The sequence below is a fragment of the Palaemon carinicauda genome, chromosome 13, assembly GCF_036898095.1.
Source record: "Palaemon carinicauda isolate YSFRI2023 chromosome 13, ASM3689809v2, whole genome shotgun sequence".
Lineage (NCBI taxonomy): Eukaryota > Metazoa > Arthropoda > Malacostraca > Decapoda > Palaemonidae > Palaemon > Palaemon carinicauda.
The window spans coordinates 48,347,349-48,364,494 of record NC_090737.1 but is presented as its reverse complement, the minus strand read 5'-3'; the positions used below and the strand labels follow the sequence as shown (position 1 = coordinate 48,364,494).

The window sequence follows — 17,146 nt, the reverse complement described above, 5'->3', positions numbered from 1 at the left end:
CATCTGACTCCAACTCATTAAGACCTTGTCGTATATCGCTTTTCATGCTATGATGTCAGTAGAATCGTCATAGTCAAGTGATTAGGTGATGAGTCTGCATATCGTCTCTAATCAAGGGACGATGTCTATAATGAACATGTTATTGAAGGTTTTATTCAATGGCGGCAATGCTCGTCAAATCGTAATAACGTTTTTATAATGTACTCTAATGTGAATATTAAAAATGTCTCTTGTATCCAAATTTTTCGATGAAAGTCAGTCTCAAGAAATTGGACATTAAATTCTTTTAAGGGATAGCAAGATTTTTATCACTTATAATAAAACTTGTTTTATGAATCATATATCATAGTAGCTAAGGTGATGATAGTAGCAAAATATTATTTACAAAACAGGTTTTCCAATTATGCCAATATTAAAGAACTTTTAAAAGTACTAGCATTAACAACTGACTAAAATATATTAACTACTCTTTATTATTAGTCGTAGATCATTCTAGTAGCATATTACTATAATCCATATAATTTGTAAAAGTAAATAAATAAATAAGGAAGGGAAATGTGACCTAAAATAAACAGTGTTCTAAATTTCTCAGTAAAATCAGCTTGAGTGTTAGAACCTAGAGTAAGTATAAGTATGATCATGCATATTTTGTAAAGAATCATGAGGAACCCGAATTCGGACAATAAGGACTTTAGGAAGCTTTCCTATATGAAGCTTTTGGGTGAAGGGAAGAAAGAAAAAGATGACTGTTAACCAAACAAAGAAGATGGAATATATTAACATTTCTTTCCTTTCATCCTTTTATCTCGATATGTAAGTAATCCACAGGGAGCTATTTTTTGCACAAAATAGCATAACCTAGAGACCTTTAGCTTTAAGAATTTTGGTATTGAGGTCTAAAACATTTGATAGTTGCCTGGAGAATAAGTTCAAACTTATAATGAAAAAAGACAAATGTTTTCATAGGTTGTATACCGCTAAAAACAAAGTTAATATATCACGATTTCACCTGAAATCTAAAAATTATAATAGATCTTTTACTAATACTACTTTATGGAAAATTCCAGAAATTATTTACTTCAGCTCTTCCTAAGTTGTACTTTAGAGTTTTTTTTCAGGTCTGGAAACAATTCTTTTTTTATCACCGCGGTGTGCTTAAAATGGTTAAATACAGACAATGGTCGAAGGACAAGTTAAAGTCATCAGGTAAAAAAAGTTCATACTTTGCCATTAAATGTTTTGCCAAAAATAACCTGCAAGTGACGTGTGATTTTCTGTCTCTAAATGAATAGGTCTGAAATTTATTTCCAGTAATATTTGTTTTCTTCTATTTATGCTAATAATTTCTTAGGACAAAGAAATATATTAATATTTCTGATTAGGAGGAGTATAGATATAATCCTCGTCTTTTTGTACTTCACATTGAAATGAATAACATAATTAGCGAAGAACAATTGAATATTCCTCTTTTTGTAGTATGCTTTAATGCAAATCAATAACATATAACGAAATTGTGTAATTTAAAAAAAAAATAGTTTGATAGAAAAATATAGATATATATACCAAAATAACTTAAAATTTTCTTTGAATATTCTTTTTTATTTTTAGGCATACTATGTTTTTTTTTTTTTTAGAAATATTCTGCATCATAACCCATTAAAAAGTATCTACTATATACGAATTAGAGAATAATAATAAAAAAGGCAAACACCGTCAATAACAGTTTTCAAAAAGAACCTCAATAATAAGATCAACAACAAAAGTAACATAAACAGGAAAACAACAACAGCCGAATATTCTCGTCAATCTTGATATAAAACTAGAAACTTTAAAATCCATCGCCTTTGAAAAGGAAATAAGTATTTTACCAATGGTAATACATTACTCAAGTAATGATTGCTTCATGAAAGATTCTGAATGAAATATGAATTGGATCACTGCTATTTTAAAAACTAATTCTTATTTTGAGAGAGTTATTGCTAGGTCCTTATAGTATATTTGTATTATACTGATATTTCAATTACAATGATGAATATTTCATAATATGGTGATGCAAAAGAAAAAAAAAAAACTAATATAAAATGAAGAATTTGATATTAGAAATCTGTGTATAAATTGCACATGATGAAACAAAAAACAATAAATGTAACTAGTAGAATAGATAAATCTCCCAATACCAATCATTCTCTCTCTCTCTCTCTCTCTCTCTCTCTCTCTCTCTCTCTCTCTCTCTCTCTCTCTCTCTCTCTCTCTCTCTCTCCCCTGATCTTTGTTCCGTCCTGGTGGGAGAAACCTTCTTCCTTTAGTGTTAACAAGAAATTGAATCCCTTGCTAGATCTCGTTACCGTCGTCTTCCCATCTGCATGACGAGCTGTAATCTTAGGCAGGATCCTCCTGGTCCAAATCTTCGTTCATAACGTAGGAAAGGAGGAATGCTGGTTTACACATGTTGCCTTTGCAAAACTGTATATTTGGATTATAATTAAAAAAAAAAAAAAAATAGCACATGCATTTGGATGGTGTTACCTTTGTTATCAATGTAACCATACTGCAGCCATACATACCTGGAATAAGCAATGGTTGTTGTTATATATGTGTTAATCCCATCTTTCTTCGCCGACTCTTCTTAATGGTATTCGATGATACGTTTGTAGTATAAAGTACATTTAATCCGCTTAAGTTACATTACTGCTACTGATGTCAGCAATCATAACAATCTTATGCTTTGACTGGCTTGTGACTCGTGACTGACATCATCGTAAACAAACTCTTTTGTAAAAATATGAAAACAACAAATGAGCAATGAGCATCACTCTTAAAAGACTGGATCCTACTGTAATAAAAAAGTAAAAAGAATCACCTCCTATCGTTTAAGTAACTTATAAATGATCAAATCCTTCATAACATACGCTACTATGCAACATTATTTTCAATACATGTGGAGCATATGGTATTACAGTAAAAACTTGATATTGTACACAACTTTACAAATCTAATCTCTCGGGGGGGGGGGGGGGGGGGGTTCCTCTATGCATACTATTGGGAAGTACTCTCTCTTCATCCAGTACATGAATAGATTATAAATCTATATTTGATGTTTGACCATCCAGGTTAATGTTCTATTTATTTGATCTAACTATTTCCAACAATTTTCCATCTCTAACATTCCCATGATCTACATGACTTTTTAATGGCTGTAATTTATCAATATGACGTTTTACAATATTTCCACCAACTTGAACAACATAATATAAATTTCCTATCTCTCTTAGAATCTCTCCCGGTACCCACTTCTCTGGATTTTTGTAAATCTTACCATGACATTAGATAAAGAGAAAAAATGTCTTACTTCTGTAAGATCTGTTTGTTTACATCCTTTTTGTTTTAGATCGCTTTGCAAAATTGGATACCACAAATCTAAATTACACCTAATGTGTCACACTTGTTATTTTGAGTTTGCTTTTCTACACTCCATGTTATGCTTAGATATTTGAACAAATCTTTCAACCTGTCCATTAATGGTAGGATAATACGTTGCTGAAAATGTATGCTTAATCCAATTTACATTACAACACTCTTTAAACTCATTTGAGATTAACTGTGGACGTATCTGTTACAATTGTTTCTTGAATATCGTGTGTTGCATAAGACGTTGTCTTTATTGGAATTACTTCTGGTCACTTACTGTAACCATTTACAACTATCAAAAATAAATAACCTAAAAAGGAACCTGCAAAATCTATATGCACTCTCTGCCAGGGATGTCTGGGTAACTCCCATGGGTGCATTCTGGCAAGATGAGGATTATTCTGCTGCATAACTAACATAATACATACAATTTCTTACAGATAATTCAATATCTCTACATACACCAGGCTACCAGATAAAAGTCCTCGCAATACACTTTGATCTGACAATGCCTTGGTGATCAGCATGTATTTCAGACAAAATCTTGTCCTTCAGCGAACTAGGAATAATTGCTCTTGAACCTTGAGTTATACCAAATTCGTTCTAAATATCTTTATATTATTTACAATTTTCATCCTTTCCATATACGTCTCTACCTGTTATTAAACTCTCTAAAACCTTACTAAATACTGGGTCTTTCTTGGTATTGTTTGCAATATCCTTTGCTGTAATGGGTACATCATATAGTGAAACTAACAATATACTGTCATCATACTCTTTTGGTGTTTTGTCTACCTTTGAGGTCTCATTTCCAGACATCTTTTACGAATCACGTGGTGACGTCGAGATCCTAGGAGAAAAAGGAGGCCTATTGATGGGGTGTCGGAACACGTGACAAGGCCTGACCAATGGGACAACTGTCAGGCCAATCCCCCCCCCCCCACCATTGGGAGCAAAAAGGAGCTCAGTTGGCCTAGGAGTGGCTGGGTATCCTTCTTCGCGAATTAACCTCAGTGAGAGAAACATCACCTCTCTTCGCCCTCAAGACATCAGCGAGGCTGGACCTGGCATATCCTCCACAAGGAAGGAACCAGAGTCCTTTTTACTAAGGTAAGGTGTCTGATTTTGAGATCCTCATCATCCTTACCCAACCTTCCATCCCTTCCTTATCACATCCCTTCTTTTTTCCTTTATCGTTCAAGAAAGATCCTACCCACTAAACCTTTTTATCCTATTCCTTATATCCCAACCCACGAGTCCCGTTTGCTCCTATCCTTAATCAATTCACCCTATGATAGTGATGTTTCCCATGTGTAGTGTTTAAATTCCTAAGTTCACACTTTTATTTAATTTGCCTGAAGGTTTTACCTCCACGACTTCATCGTGTTCCCAGCCTGTAGAAGTAAGTGTTCTGTTAATAATTTGATTAATTTCCCTTTCTGGGAATGTGATTGCTGTGCTGAATTATCATCCAGGGTCCATCAAACTCCACTCAAAGCTCCTTGTGGCTTAAATTGAAATATAATTATCTGTTTTGCTCTTTCCTTTTTGCTAATACTTATTTAAATGTTGTAAATATATCTATTTGTTAGTATTCCTTTTCTTATTGCTGACTGGCGACCTTTCCACTGGTCTTTTTTTGGTTAACGCCCAGAGTTCCTTAAGCAAGGCCGTACTCCCAAGCACGGGCACGTAACAATATACATATGAAATTTCTAAACTCCATACACTAATGCTAAAACTTTTTTTTTTTTTTATTTGAGGGTAATTCCTTTCTGTCTTGTTCATTACTCTAGAAATTAATGCAGTTCTATTTAACTGGTAAATACATTTGATACTGTAATAGAAATGTAGGTGATGTTATCAGGATATGCAATTGTAGATAAACTCTGAATGAAATTCCTAAAAAAATTCACTAAACCTATAAATTATTGTAATTCTATAACATTTACTGAACATTTGCTGATTGAATTGCTTTAATTTTATCTTTAGTCTTGTGAATACCTTTTACATTAATTAAGAAAACAAAGTATTCTACAGAGTTAACTTTTAAAATACATTTGCTCCTATGTACTCTAATATTATGTTCCTTCACCTTCTTCAGAACTGTGTGTAATCTTTCTCTATGTCCTCTTTTATCTTTACCAGAGACTAAAATATCATCTATGAAAATTGATACTTTTTGCATTCCTATACAAAATCTTATCCATATTTTGTTGCCATATAGCTCTATAAGGTAATCTCTTGGGCCTATACACCCTTAAGGATGTATTTGTTGTACATACTGTAATTTGGGGAAATTTTCATCCACGGGAAGCTGTTGGAATGCTTGTCTAATTTCCAATCTAGCCATTATAGTACCTCATCACACCTAGTACTCTTCTGGTCAGGTTTGACCCATATTAAAATTTTCCTACATTTTAGCCTTTCGAATTTATATTTCCACAATTTTTTGTGACATACATAGTTGTACTTCATGTGTTAGCTCAACGGATATTGTGTATAGTATCTTTTACTTCAAAAGACACTCCTAAACTACTCACTCAAACTACCAACTAATCAACATTCCATTCATTTTGAGGACAAGGGTATAAATGAACTAGAGCTCTGAGATTGAATGCTACTTTGCTATATTGTTCACAAAATTTTGTAAGCTTCTTGCCCCTATTTGCGATAATTTTACTTCTTAAACTCACATGTGCAATGTTATTGTGCACAGGCAGTTCTATATTTGAATAGTCACATCTATTCTCCTTCAGGTCAGATATGACCCATGTTTACATTTGGACAGTTCTTTGTCATACATAGTGATACTCCTATTGTATGCCCAGGGCCTACTATGTGGAAGTAACTGTCCTACAGACTCCTCACCTAACCCACCTATCCTCCCTTCCATTGTAAAGGTTAGGCTCTATCTGATGTATTTTATGCACAGGTATTGCATTAATATGTTACTGTGCCATTTTGTTTGCATGCATGACCTTATTGTCACCTTTGCAAAAGTAGCAACGTCATCTCTTTAATGGTTTTGACTGGTCTGGAGCTGCAGTAGTATTTAGATCGGTTCTTGCTGCTTCACACACATGTTTAGCATTGGGAGTCCTTAGTAACATAGGTCGCACTACCGAGTGTGATTGAACTAAGCTCATTCCAAGATCTTACTAGAATAACCTTCATTTAAATATAACACCTTTATTCCAATCTGGATCAACTTGCATCCACAATACAAAGACATTGTAAGCTGAAATGTCAATTATGGTATCAAACAAGGCCATTTGGCCATCTCACTGTTTGGTGTTTTGATCCATAAGTTGCCTCAAGCTTATCAAGAATGTCCACACAACCTTTTGTCTCATTATAAAACTCAATAATGTTTGTTTTCTTATCTTCTTTCTCACTAAATATTATGGAATCATGCATATAACTCAAAAGGACATCAGTCTTACCTTTCCTGGGGCAATATGAAATAAGGACATTATCCTCATAATATCCTTTGATGGTTGATTATACTGTACGATTTTTTGGATTTACAAATTCAGCAGGAAGTTCTTTCCTATTTTTACGAACTATAGTCTAATCTCGAGAAATTTAATCTTTAGCTAAGGGCAAACTGTAAAAGAAAATATCACATGTTATGTTCCTTCCTTTCAAGCAATCAGTAAGCTGGGGTACCACAAGGTACACTTCTGCATTCCACAGATAACTTGTTTCAGAGTCACAAGCAGCCCAGACTTTTATCCAATACCTATCTGGCTTAGACATCCTCCTCTGAATGGAACAAGCATTTCATCAATTGGGATGGTTGATGATACATTGAACATAAGTGGAAGCTTTTCAACCTACTTATTTAAAATATCTCTTATAGCTGCCAGCTTGTCATGACGTCTTCTGGGGTTCAAGTTGTTTTGTCATCAAAACGAACATACTTTGAAATTTTTAAGAAGTTTTTTTAGAGACATCGTTGCTCTAAGCATTGGCCGACCATGAGAGAATCGTGACAAGATTTATACAGGCCAGCGAAGATACGCAAACCAAAAAAAGCCTTCAATTCATTCATATTGCAAACATCTCTTCCAGTCACTCTATTTGCTTCCTTATTTGTTATTTCAAGAAATATTTTGAAAATGTATTCAGTTATGAGAAGGTTAAATGCAGATAATACCTCATTAGTGATTCTCGAGGTTGTATATCGGGTAATCCCCGGTGTTTGAGAGATTACATTCCTAGCACATCCTCTACCAGCTAAGGAGCATTGTCCATCTCTCTCCCCATGCCATATTATATCTCAATTTTTGGAAACAAATATTTAATGATCAAGGTCTTGTGTGGCATTATTGTTTAGTGACGATGAATTATCTTGATCACCATCGCTTTCAGAATATTCAGAATCACTATTATGATCTCTATTCAAAGAAACATTATCACTTTCAATATCCTGACCTGAGGTGGGGTCAGGGACTGGGTCAGTCATATGAAGAGAATAAGAAGAAGTTTTGGAAAGAAGTGAAGAGAGTAAGGAAGGCTGGCGCAAGAATTGAAGAGACAGTGAAAGATGGAAATGGAAGGTCGTTAAAAGGAGAGGAGGCAAGGAAAAGGTGGGCGGAATATTTTGAAAGTTTGCTGAATGTTGAGGATAATAGGGAGGCAGATATAATTACTGTTCCAGGTGGTGAGGTGCCAGTGATGGGAGATGAGAATGAGAGAGAGATTACAATAGAGGAAGTGAGGAGAGCACTAGATGAAACGAGAGTAGGAAAAGCATCTGGTATGGATGGTGTGAAAGCTGAGATGTTGAAGGAAGGGGTGTAACTGTACTTGAATGGTTGGTGAGATTGTTTAATATGTGTTTTTTGTAGTCAATGGTACCAGTAGATTGGGTTTGTGCGTGTATTGTACCACTATATAAGGGTAAGGGAGATGTGCATGAGTGTTGTAATTCAAGAGGTATTAGTTTGTTGAGTGTAGTTGGAAAAGTGTATGGTAGAGTGTTGATTAATAGGATTAAGGATAAAACAGAGAATGCAATCTTGGAAGTACAGGGTGGTTTTAGAAGAGGTAGGGGTTGTATGAATCAGATTTTTACAGTTAGGCATATATGCGAGAAATATTTAGCAAAAGGTATGGATCTGGAGAAAGCATATGATAGAGTTGATAGGGAAGCAATGTGGAATGTGATGAGGTTATATGGAGTTGGTGGAAGGTTGTTGCAAGCAGTGAAAAGTTTCTACAAAGGTAGTAAAGCATGTGTTAGAATAGGAAATGAAGTGAGTGATTGGTTTCCGGTGAGAGTGGGGCTGAGACAGGGATGTGTGATGTCGCCGTGGTTGTTTAACTTGTATGTTGATGGATTGGTGAGAGAGGTGAATGCTCGAGTGCTTGGACGAGGATTAAAACTGGTAGGCGAGAATGACCATGAATGGGAAGTAAATTAGTTGTTGTTTGCGGATGATACTGTACTGGTAGCAGACACAGAAGAGAAGCTTGACCGACTTGTGACAGAATTTGGAAGGGTGTGTGAGAGAAGGAAGTTGAGAGTTAATGTGGGTAAGAGTAAGGTTATGAGATGTATGAGAAGGGAAGGTGGAGAGTTACTTGAGGAGGTGGATCAGTTTAAGTACTTGGTGTCTATTGTTGCAGCAAATGGTGGAGTGGAAGCAGATGTACGTCAGAGAGTGAATGAAGGTTCCAAAGTGTTGGGGGCAGTTAAGGGAGTAGTAAAAAATAGAGGGTTGGGCATGAATGTAAAGAGAGTTCTATATGAGAAAGTGATTGTACCAACTGTGATGTATGGATCGGAGTTGTGGGGAATGAAAGTGATGGAGAGACAGAAATTGAATGTGTTTGAGATGAAGTGTCTAAGGAGTATGGCTGGTGTATCTCGAGTAGATAGGGTTAGGAACGAAGTGGTGAGGGAGAGAACGGGTGTAAGAAATGAGTTAGCGGCTAGAGTGGATATGAATGTGTTGAGGGGGTTTGGCCATGTTGAGAGAATGGAAAATGGTTGTCTGCTAAAGAAGGTGATGAATGCAAGAGTTGATGGGAGAAGTACAAGAGGAAGGCCAAGGTTTGGGTGGATGGATGGTGTAAAGAAAGCTCTGGGTGATAGGAGGATAGATGTGAGAGAGGCAAGAGAGCGTGCTAGAAATAGGAATGAATGGCGAGCGATTGTGACGCAGTTCCAGTAGGCCCTGCTGTTTCCTCCGGTGCCTTAGATGACCGTGGAGGTAGCAGCAGTAGGGGATTCAGCATTATGAAGCTTCATCTGTGGTGGATAATGTGGTAGGGTGGGCTGTGGCACCCTAGCAGTACAAGCTGAACTCGGTTGAGTCCCTGGTTAGGCTGAAGGAACGTAGAGAGTAGAGGTCCCCTTTTTGTTTTGTTTCATTGTTGGTGTCGGCTACCCCCTAAAATTGGGGGAAGTGCCTTGGTATATGTATGTGATGTGAATTGAAATCAGAAAAGCTGTGTGCTTCTCTGAAGAAAAAAATTAAACAAAAAAACTGATTTAGTAGATATAGTAATGAAAACTCTAGATGTAATCTCATCATTCCTCAAAACCTTAAGATTATTGTAGTGCAAGAATAATTCATGAGACATACTTACTCAGCCATAGCAAGAAGAAATCTCCAAGTTAAATTACTAGTGCTTCCTTCACTTTCACACTGATATGTAAAAAAGAGAAGTGACTCCATCAAAAATAAAGAAAACGAACACAATCCAATCAAAGACAATGAGGAACAAAAACGGATTAGGAAAACTAAAGTAAATTCAGGGGCCTTTTATTATTATTATTATTATTATTATTATTATTATTATTATTATTATTATTATTATTATTATTATTATTATTATTATTATTATTATTATTATTATTTAATCTTTAATATTAATCTAATCAGCATCATTATTAATCTTATCAAAAGAATTTTGGGTCATAATTATCTATAATTTTGTATTAAAATGAATGCTTGTCAAAAAAGACCCGAGGATAAAAGATGTTACCATTTTATCACGTAAAAACTGTTGATATTGCATATACAACATTTATTCTAGCTAATAACCTCACAAATTTAGGAAAAGTCAAGAAATACTAACCCTCTACAGTGCACATTAAAAGAGTTATGTTCAATTAAAGTAGCTTTGGGTCAAAACAGACCCAAGGAGACGGCAAAGGCTAGAAAATAAAGTACATGCTGAAATATTAGGAAACATGTCTTTTGGATTTGGTATTGGATGTTGAGCTACCTGAAGTTGTGGATCCAACGTTACCTTGTAATCTCCACATAACCTAACCTGATCATTTTCCCTAACAATAGGAACTAATGGTGTAGATAAATCTTGATATATAACCTTTCCCCATGAATCTTCACTTTCTAGCCTTTTGATTTCTTTTTGAACTGCACTTTTTAATACATATAGTACTGGTCTTGAAGCAAAACATCTAGGAGCACTATATGGTTTCAAAACTAAAATTGCCTTTGCGTTCTTTACTGTACCGACTTTGTCTTCAAATGCGTCTTAAAACTCTGATAGATTATTATCCACAAACACTTCATTCTTGTGTTCCTCTTGTACGCCTTTAACCTTTAAAATATTTAGTCATTCCAATTTCAAATACTGTAACCAGAGCAAACCTAGCAATATTTGTCCTTTAACTTTAGCTAGGGTTAATGGCATTATATCTAACTTCTATTCTTTATACTGTACTTCTACGTTTGAAGCACTGATTAACTGAATATCAAAACCATCATAACCCTTTAAATATCTATCTATACCTTCTAATAACAAATTAAGAATTGTTTTACCCGTTTTCTCAGACATAATTGATACATCAGCTGCTGTGTCAATTTGAGTTACAAGTGGTTTACCATTTATGACCAATTCTACCAATATATGTTCCTTTGTCTGTTTGTTGACAGAATCTATGCGAAATGCAAAATCAGTTTCTGATCTTTCCTGATTATCATGAAAATTTTCAGCATTATCCTCTTGATCTATACTATCAGCTGCAGCATTTATTTTCTTTGTGTACTCTTTAGGAATTCTACAAACATTTGTGAAATGGTCCATCTTCCTACAATTCAGGCAAGTTTTTCACATAGCAGGCCATTTCTTGGTTTTATTTGTAACATGATAAGTTTTACCACACCTATAACATTTAAGTTTTTCCTGTTGTTAGTGTGCATAGATCTGATTCTGATATTTGCAAACATTTGAGTTAGGTAATTTCCTATGACTAGGCTCTGATATATACTCTCTGTGAATCTCATTGTCTTTCAACTTTGAGCATATCTTGCTAATTCTCGAATTTTCCATTCTAATGCTTGCAGAACTACCTATTATGTTACTTTGCCTATTTCGTGTTTCTGAAGCTCTGCCTATAATCAATACCTCCTCTAGTGTTAAATCTTTATCCTGCAGTAATGTTTTCCTTAGGTCTTGTGATGTGCAATGAGCAATAACTTGATCTATTACAACGTTTAAACACTCTAAAAATTCACATGAGACAGCTAAACTATCAAGTCTCGTCGCAAACACATCTAAGCTTTCATTATTTCTAATATGCCTGTGCCGTATATTAATACCTTTCATGAAAATACAGACACAAAGAGCAAAATAAATGATAAGAGCTTCAATGGTAACTTAAAATGCGCCTTCTCGAGGTTGAAATGTGTTAAACACTTCCAAAACCTCTTCTTTGTCTGAATCTTTTTCCCACTTTATGTGAGGTCGTTGATTCTGGCCAGCGTTCTCCATCTACCTCTGTCCTACACTTCATCAACGGTTAATCCCTTTGAATGAAGGTCATCCTTGATACAATCCATCCACCTTTGCATTGGTCTCTCTCTCTCTCCTTCTCGTTCCCTGTACCTCCATTTCCATCACTCTCCTCCCAATAAACTGTTCATCTCTCCTCATGACATGACCATACCACCTCAGTCTACTTTCTTGGATCTTATCTGATAGTTCTTAAATCCTTGTGGTACCCCTAATTACCTCATTCCGTATCTTATCACTTCTTGTTACCCCACACATCCATCTCAACAATCTCATCTCTGCCACATACAGTTTCTTCTCTTCTGTCTTCTTTATTGCCCACGTCTCCGCTTCATACATCATTGCCAGTCTCACAACTGTCCTGTGCACTTTATCTTTCAATTTAACCCCTATTTTCCTGTTGCACAGTACTCCACACACTTTTTTTTTCCATTTCTTCCATCCTGCTTGCATTATGTGGTTTATTTCTGCTCCCAGATCACCATCCTCTGTGACTGTTGATCCTAGATACTTGAAATTTTCAACTCTTTTCAATCTCTCTCTTTGTAAACTAACTTCCTAATTCTCCTCGTTTTTCAATCTCAAATATTCTGTCTTTTTCCTGGTGATCTTCTATCCTCTAGTTTCCATTTCTCTTCTCCACTCCTCCATGGTATTCCTAAGAGACTGGCAGTGATGACCAGATAAAGGGTTTCCAAACATATAGATCAGACAAAACAAATAGGAGTCAAGGGGGAACCGCAATATATGGAAGAGACATAAATCAAGGAAAATTCTGAAAAATACAGCAACACAAAATGTAAATGATTGCGGTAGAATTTGAATATGAAAAACTAGTGAATATTGTAGTTTACAGACCCCCAAATACTAAGGAGTTTGACATAATAATAGAAAAAATAGATGATATATGTAGAAACCATAAAGACTGGAATATACTCCTATCCGGATATTTTAACTTTCCTTTCGTGGAATGGTAAGAACGGATGGAAGAATGTGGTTGTATATATGCATATAAAAAAGAGAGTAATAGTAGCGCAGAAGATAAGAGACAATTTAAAAAGCTTCAAGTTACGCTATTAGATCATATTATGCAACAAATAAACCACAATCCAACAAGAAAGGAAAATATCCTAGATATAGTATTTTTGAATGAGATGAATTATGTTAAAAAAAATAATAGTGTATAACATCGGAATTTCAGACCACTAGGCCATAGAATTAATAGTCCATTCCAAAGCAAGTAAACACAAAGATAAACAAAGCACAAAACGATGGGAAGAATATGGAAAATATAATTTCTATATTAAGAATAAAAAAATGGTCATAAATAAATGAAGAATTGAACAAAAATTTGAAAAATGTATTCGTAGGTTATAATATACAGGTAAATACAGATATATTGTACAAAATACTGGAGACAATTGTTGATAAATATGTACCAAAAAAATAATAAACATCAGACATGCATTCAGACATGCACACCAAGAGACAGAACGATCTTATTTCAGATAATTAGGAAGTGGAAGAAAAATCTTGCACAGTAAAAAAAAAGTATGGAAAATTATGGAAATAAAAAAGTAAATTAGAAAATGCACAAGAAAATATTATAATATCAAAAGACATGGAAAAAGGGACTTATAAGAAAGGTCACTTAAAAACTATATAAAAAAAACCCAAAGTACTTCACTCATATGCAAAAAAGATGAATAAAGGGAGATTAGAAATAGGCCCTCTAAGAATTGAAGGACGGTTAATGAATAAAAAAAAGGAAATATGCAACATATAAGCAGAAAAATATAAGAGTGAACTCACGCCAAGAATTGCGAATGAGAATAATGAAACAGTAATAAGAGGAAAAAATATTAAATATCTAACGGATATAGATATCAATGAGGCAGATATTGTGCAGGCTATAAATGAAATTAAAAATGGATTAGAGAAAAAACAATGAGAGAGCATAAAATTGTTGGAAAGATAGGAAAATGAATAAAAGAATTTCTGCAAAACAGAAAACAGATAGTGGTTGCAAATGACGCGAAATCAGATGAAGCTCAGGTAATATCTGGCGTACCACAAGGTACGGTATTAGCTGCACTGCTGTTTGTTATTATGATCTCAGAAATAGACTGTAATGTTAAAGACTGTACGAAGAAGTTTCGCCGATAACACAAGAATAAGTAGAGAAATTACTTGTGATGAAGATAGGAACTCATTACAAAGAGATTTAAACAAAATATATGAATAGGCGGAGATAAAAAGGATGGTATTTAACTCCGATAAATTTGAATCAATAAATTATGGAAACAGAGAAGGAATGGTATATGCATACAGGGGACCTAATAGTGAGACAATCACAAACAAGGAAGCAATTAAAGACCTTGGTGTCATGTTAAACAAGAATATGTTATGAAACAACCAAATAACAACACTGTTGGCTAAAGTTAACGCAAAAATGGGAATGCTATTCAGATACTTTAAAACAAGAAAAGTTGAACACATGATTATGCTTTACAATAGGTATGTACGTAGTGCACTCGAGTACTGAAATGCAATATGGTACCCACACTACCAAAAGGATATTGCACAAATAGAGAGTGTACATAGGTCCTTTATTGCTAGAATCGAAGAAGTTAAGGACCTTGACTATTGGGAAAGACTTCAATTTTTAAGATTGTACAGTCTGGAAAGGAGAAGAGAACGGTACATGGTAATACAAGTATTGAAGCAAATCGAAGGAATTACTGAAAACATCATGGAGCTAAAAATATCAGAAAGAGCAAGCCGAAGTGGATTAATAGTGCCTAAAACTATACCAGGAAAACTAAGGAAGGTGCACAGGACATTAATCCACCATACACCAGCTTCGATAATGCAGCGACTATTTAACACGCTGCCAGCTCATCTAAGAAACATATCAGGAGTGAACGTAGATGTGTTTAAGAATAAGCTTGAGAAATACCTAAGAGGCATCCCAGACTATCCAAGACTGGAAGATGCAAAATACACCGAAAGATGCATTAGCAGTTCTCTGGTGGATATACGAGGTGCCTCACACTGAGGGACCTAGGGGAACCTAAACATAGAATAAGGCAATGAAGTAAGGCAGTTTCTCTTTTACTACTTCTCGCTTAGTGCTACACAGTATAACATCATCAGCAAAAAGAATACACCATGGAGACTAATCTCTAATACCTTTATTACTACATCCATGACCAGATCAAATAGGTAAGGGCTCAATGCAGACCCCTGATGTAGTCCCACATTTACAAGGGAAATTTTGTTAGACCTGCACTGCTCTTAACATTTGCCTCTACCCTCTCATATATATCTTAGGTAATTCTTACGTAATTCTCAGGCTCTCCCTTTTCTCCACAGCTCCTGAGGTGATACTCGATCGTATGCCCTTCTTCATGTCTGATGTTTCTCTATCATCTGCCTCAAAGTAAATATTGCATATACAGTCCCTGTTCCAGGCATGAATCCAAATGGTTCCTCACCCATTGTTGTTTCATCTCTGAGTCTCCTCTCAATGATCTTCTCCCATATTATTTGGCTTATGCCTCTGTAGTTGCCATATTCCTGGATGTCTCTGTTCCCTTTATAAATGGGGATGATTAGCCTTCCTCTCCATTCCTCTGGCATCTTTTCCTGATTGAAGATCTTTTGTATCAGGTCCAACAAGATATCTATGCCTTCCTCTCCAAGACTCTCCCATACATCTACTGGTATATTATCTCATCCTGCAGCTTTACTATTTTTCATCTTCTTTACTACTTGTTCTACTTCTCTTCTAGTCACTCCTATGGTAACTGCCTCGTTTGGCAGTCCGTCTTCAAATACTGTTCTTGGGTTCTCCTCATTCAATAATTCTTCAAAATAAGTTTCCCACCTTCTTTTAATTTCATTCTCTTCTACTAGAACTATACCATTTCTATCTTTTATTTGCCTTATCTGTGTCAGGTCTTTAGATGTAGCATCTCAGGCCTAGCAATTTGTAATATTTTCTTCTCTTCTTCTGGTGCTTCCATCTCTTTATAGACTTTATTTAATGTGCCTGCCTTCGCCTTTGCTACTGCTCTTCTTGCTTGTTTCTTTGCCTGCTTGTAGATTTCTTTACCCTGGTCTTGTCTTGATAGATTTGCCTTCTTCTTGGCTTCTTTCTTGGTTTTTACCCGTTCTTGCACCTCATCATTCCACCACTACGATTCTTAATCATTTGGGGGTCTTCCTCCCGATGACTTTCCAAGTACTTCCCCACCGATCCTTAGAATCACTTTACTATTATTGGTCCACCATTCTCGTACATCCGGATTCATGTAAACTTACTGTTTCCAGCACTCTTTCCTTAAACAAGACTCTCAGTTCTGCCTCTTACAATTTCCACCACTTAATCTTTGGGTCCATTCTCGTCTTTTTACTTCTCCTACAATTCCTTGGTCTGTAATCAATTACCACTAACCTGTGTTGCACTGCTATACTCTCCCCATTTATCACTTCGCAATTTCTAACCTCCTTCAGATGGTCTCTTTTACACACCATCAAATCTATGTGGCTCTCCCTGCCACCTCTACTGTAAGTAATCAGTCTGTTAATCTTTTTCTCAAAAAAGGTGTTGATCATTGCTAGGTCAAAAGCCACACTCCACCTCCGTGCACTCTCTCTATCCCTTCCCTACTAATTCCCAAGTGGCTATTCAGATCTCCTATAATTACCCTTTCACAAACCTCTCTACCAGCGATGTGAAGTAATAACGCCTTCTGTGGATTGTTTATACTACTAATGCTTTTGAATATAGCTTAAATTCCTCACACTTATGTTGCCATCGTGTTGCAATAGAATTTAGTTCTGCAACAATGCTAAAGTGTTCAAGATGTTCAAAGTCCTGCAGTATTTTTAATTCCTTCCTGGATTAGGTTAGGCTTATAAACTCTACAAAGTTGCAACTTTCTAAACAAACTTA

At 35.4% G+C, this 17,146-nt stretch overlaps 1 protein-coding gene across 1 annotated transcript; it reads right to left on the bottom strand.

Moving 5' to 3' along the window:
* Positions 1 to 15,594: 15,594 nt before the first annotated feature.
* LOC137651548 (uncharacterized) lies at positions 15,595 to 16,806 on the bottom strand. Its single transcript, XM_068384775.1, has 2 exons — positions 16,614 to 16,806; positions 15,595 to 15,905 (listed from the first exon to the last, which is right to left on the bottom strand). The coding sequence occupies exons 1-2, from the start codon at positions 16,804 to 16,806 to the stop codon at positions 15,595 to 15,597; spliced, it is 504 nt and encodes a 167-aa protein (XP_068240876.1).
* Between the last annotated feature and the right edge of the window lie 340 nt (positions 16,807 to 17,146).

Bases quoted from the DNA above. Each gene is read 5' to 3' on its own strand.
- LOC137651548 (XM_068384775.1), bottom strand. From the start codon at position 16,806: ATGATCAACACCTTTTTTGAGAAAAAGATTAACAGACTGATTACTTAC. The intron at 15,906-16,613 runs GTAGGAGAAGTA...ATATACCAGTAG, and splicing joins TGATTACAGACCAAGGAATT to ATGTATGGGAGAGTCTTGGA.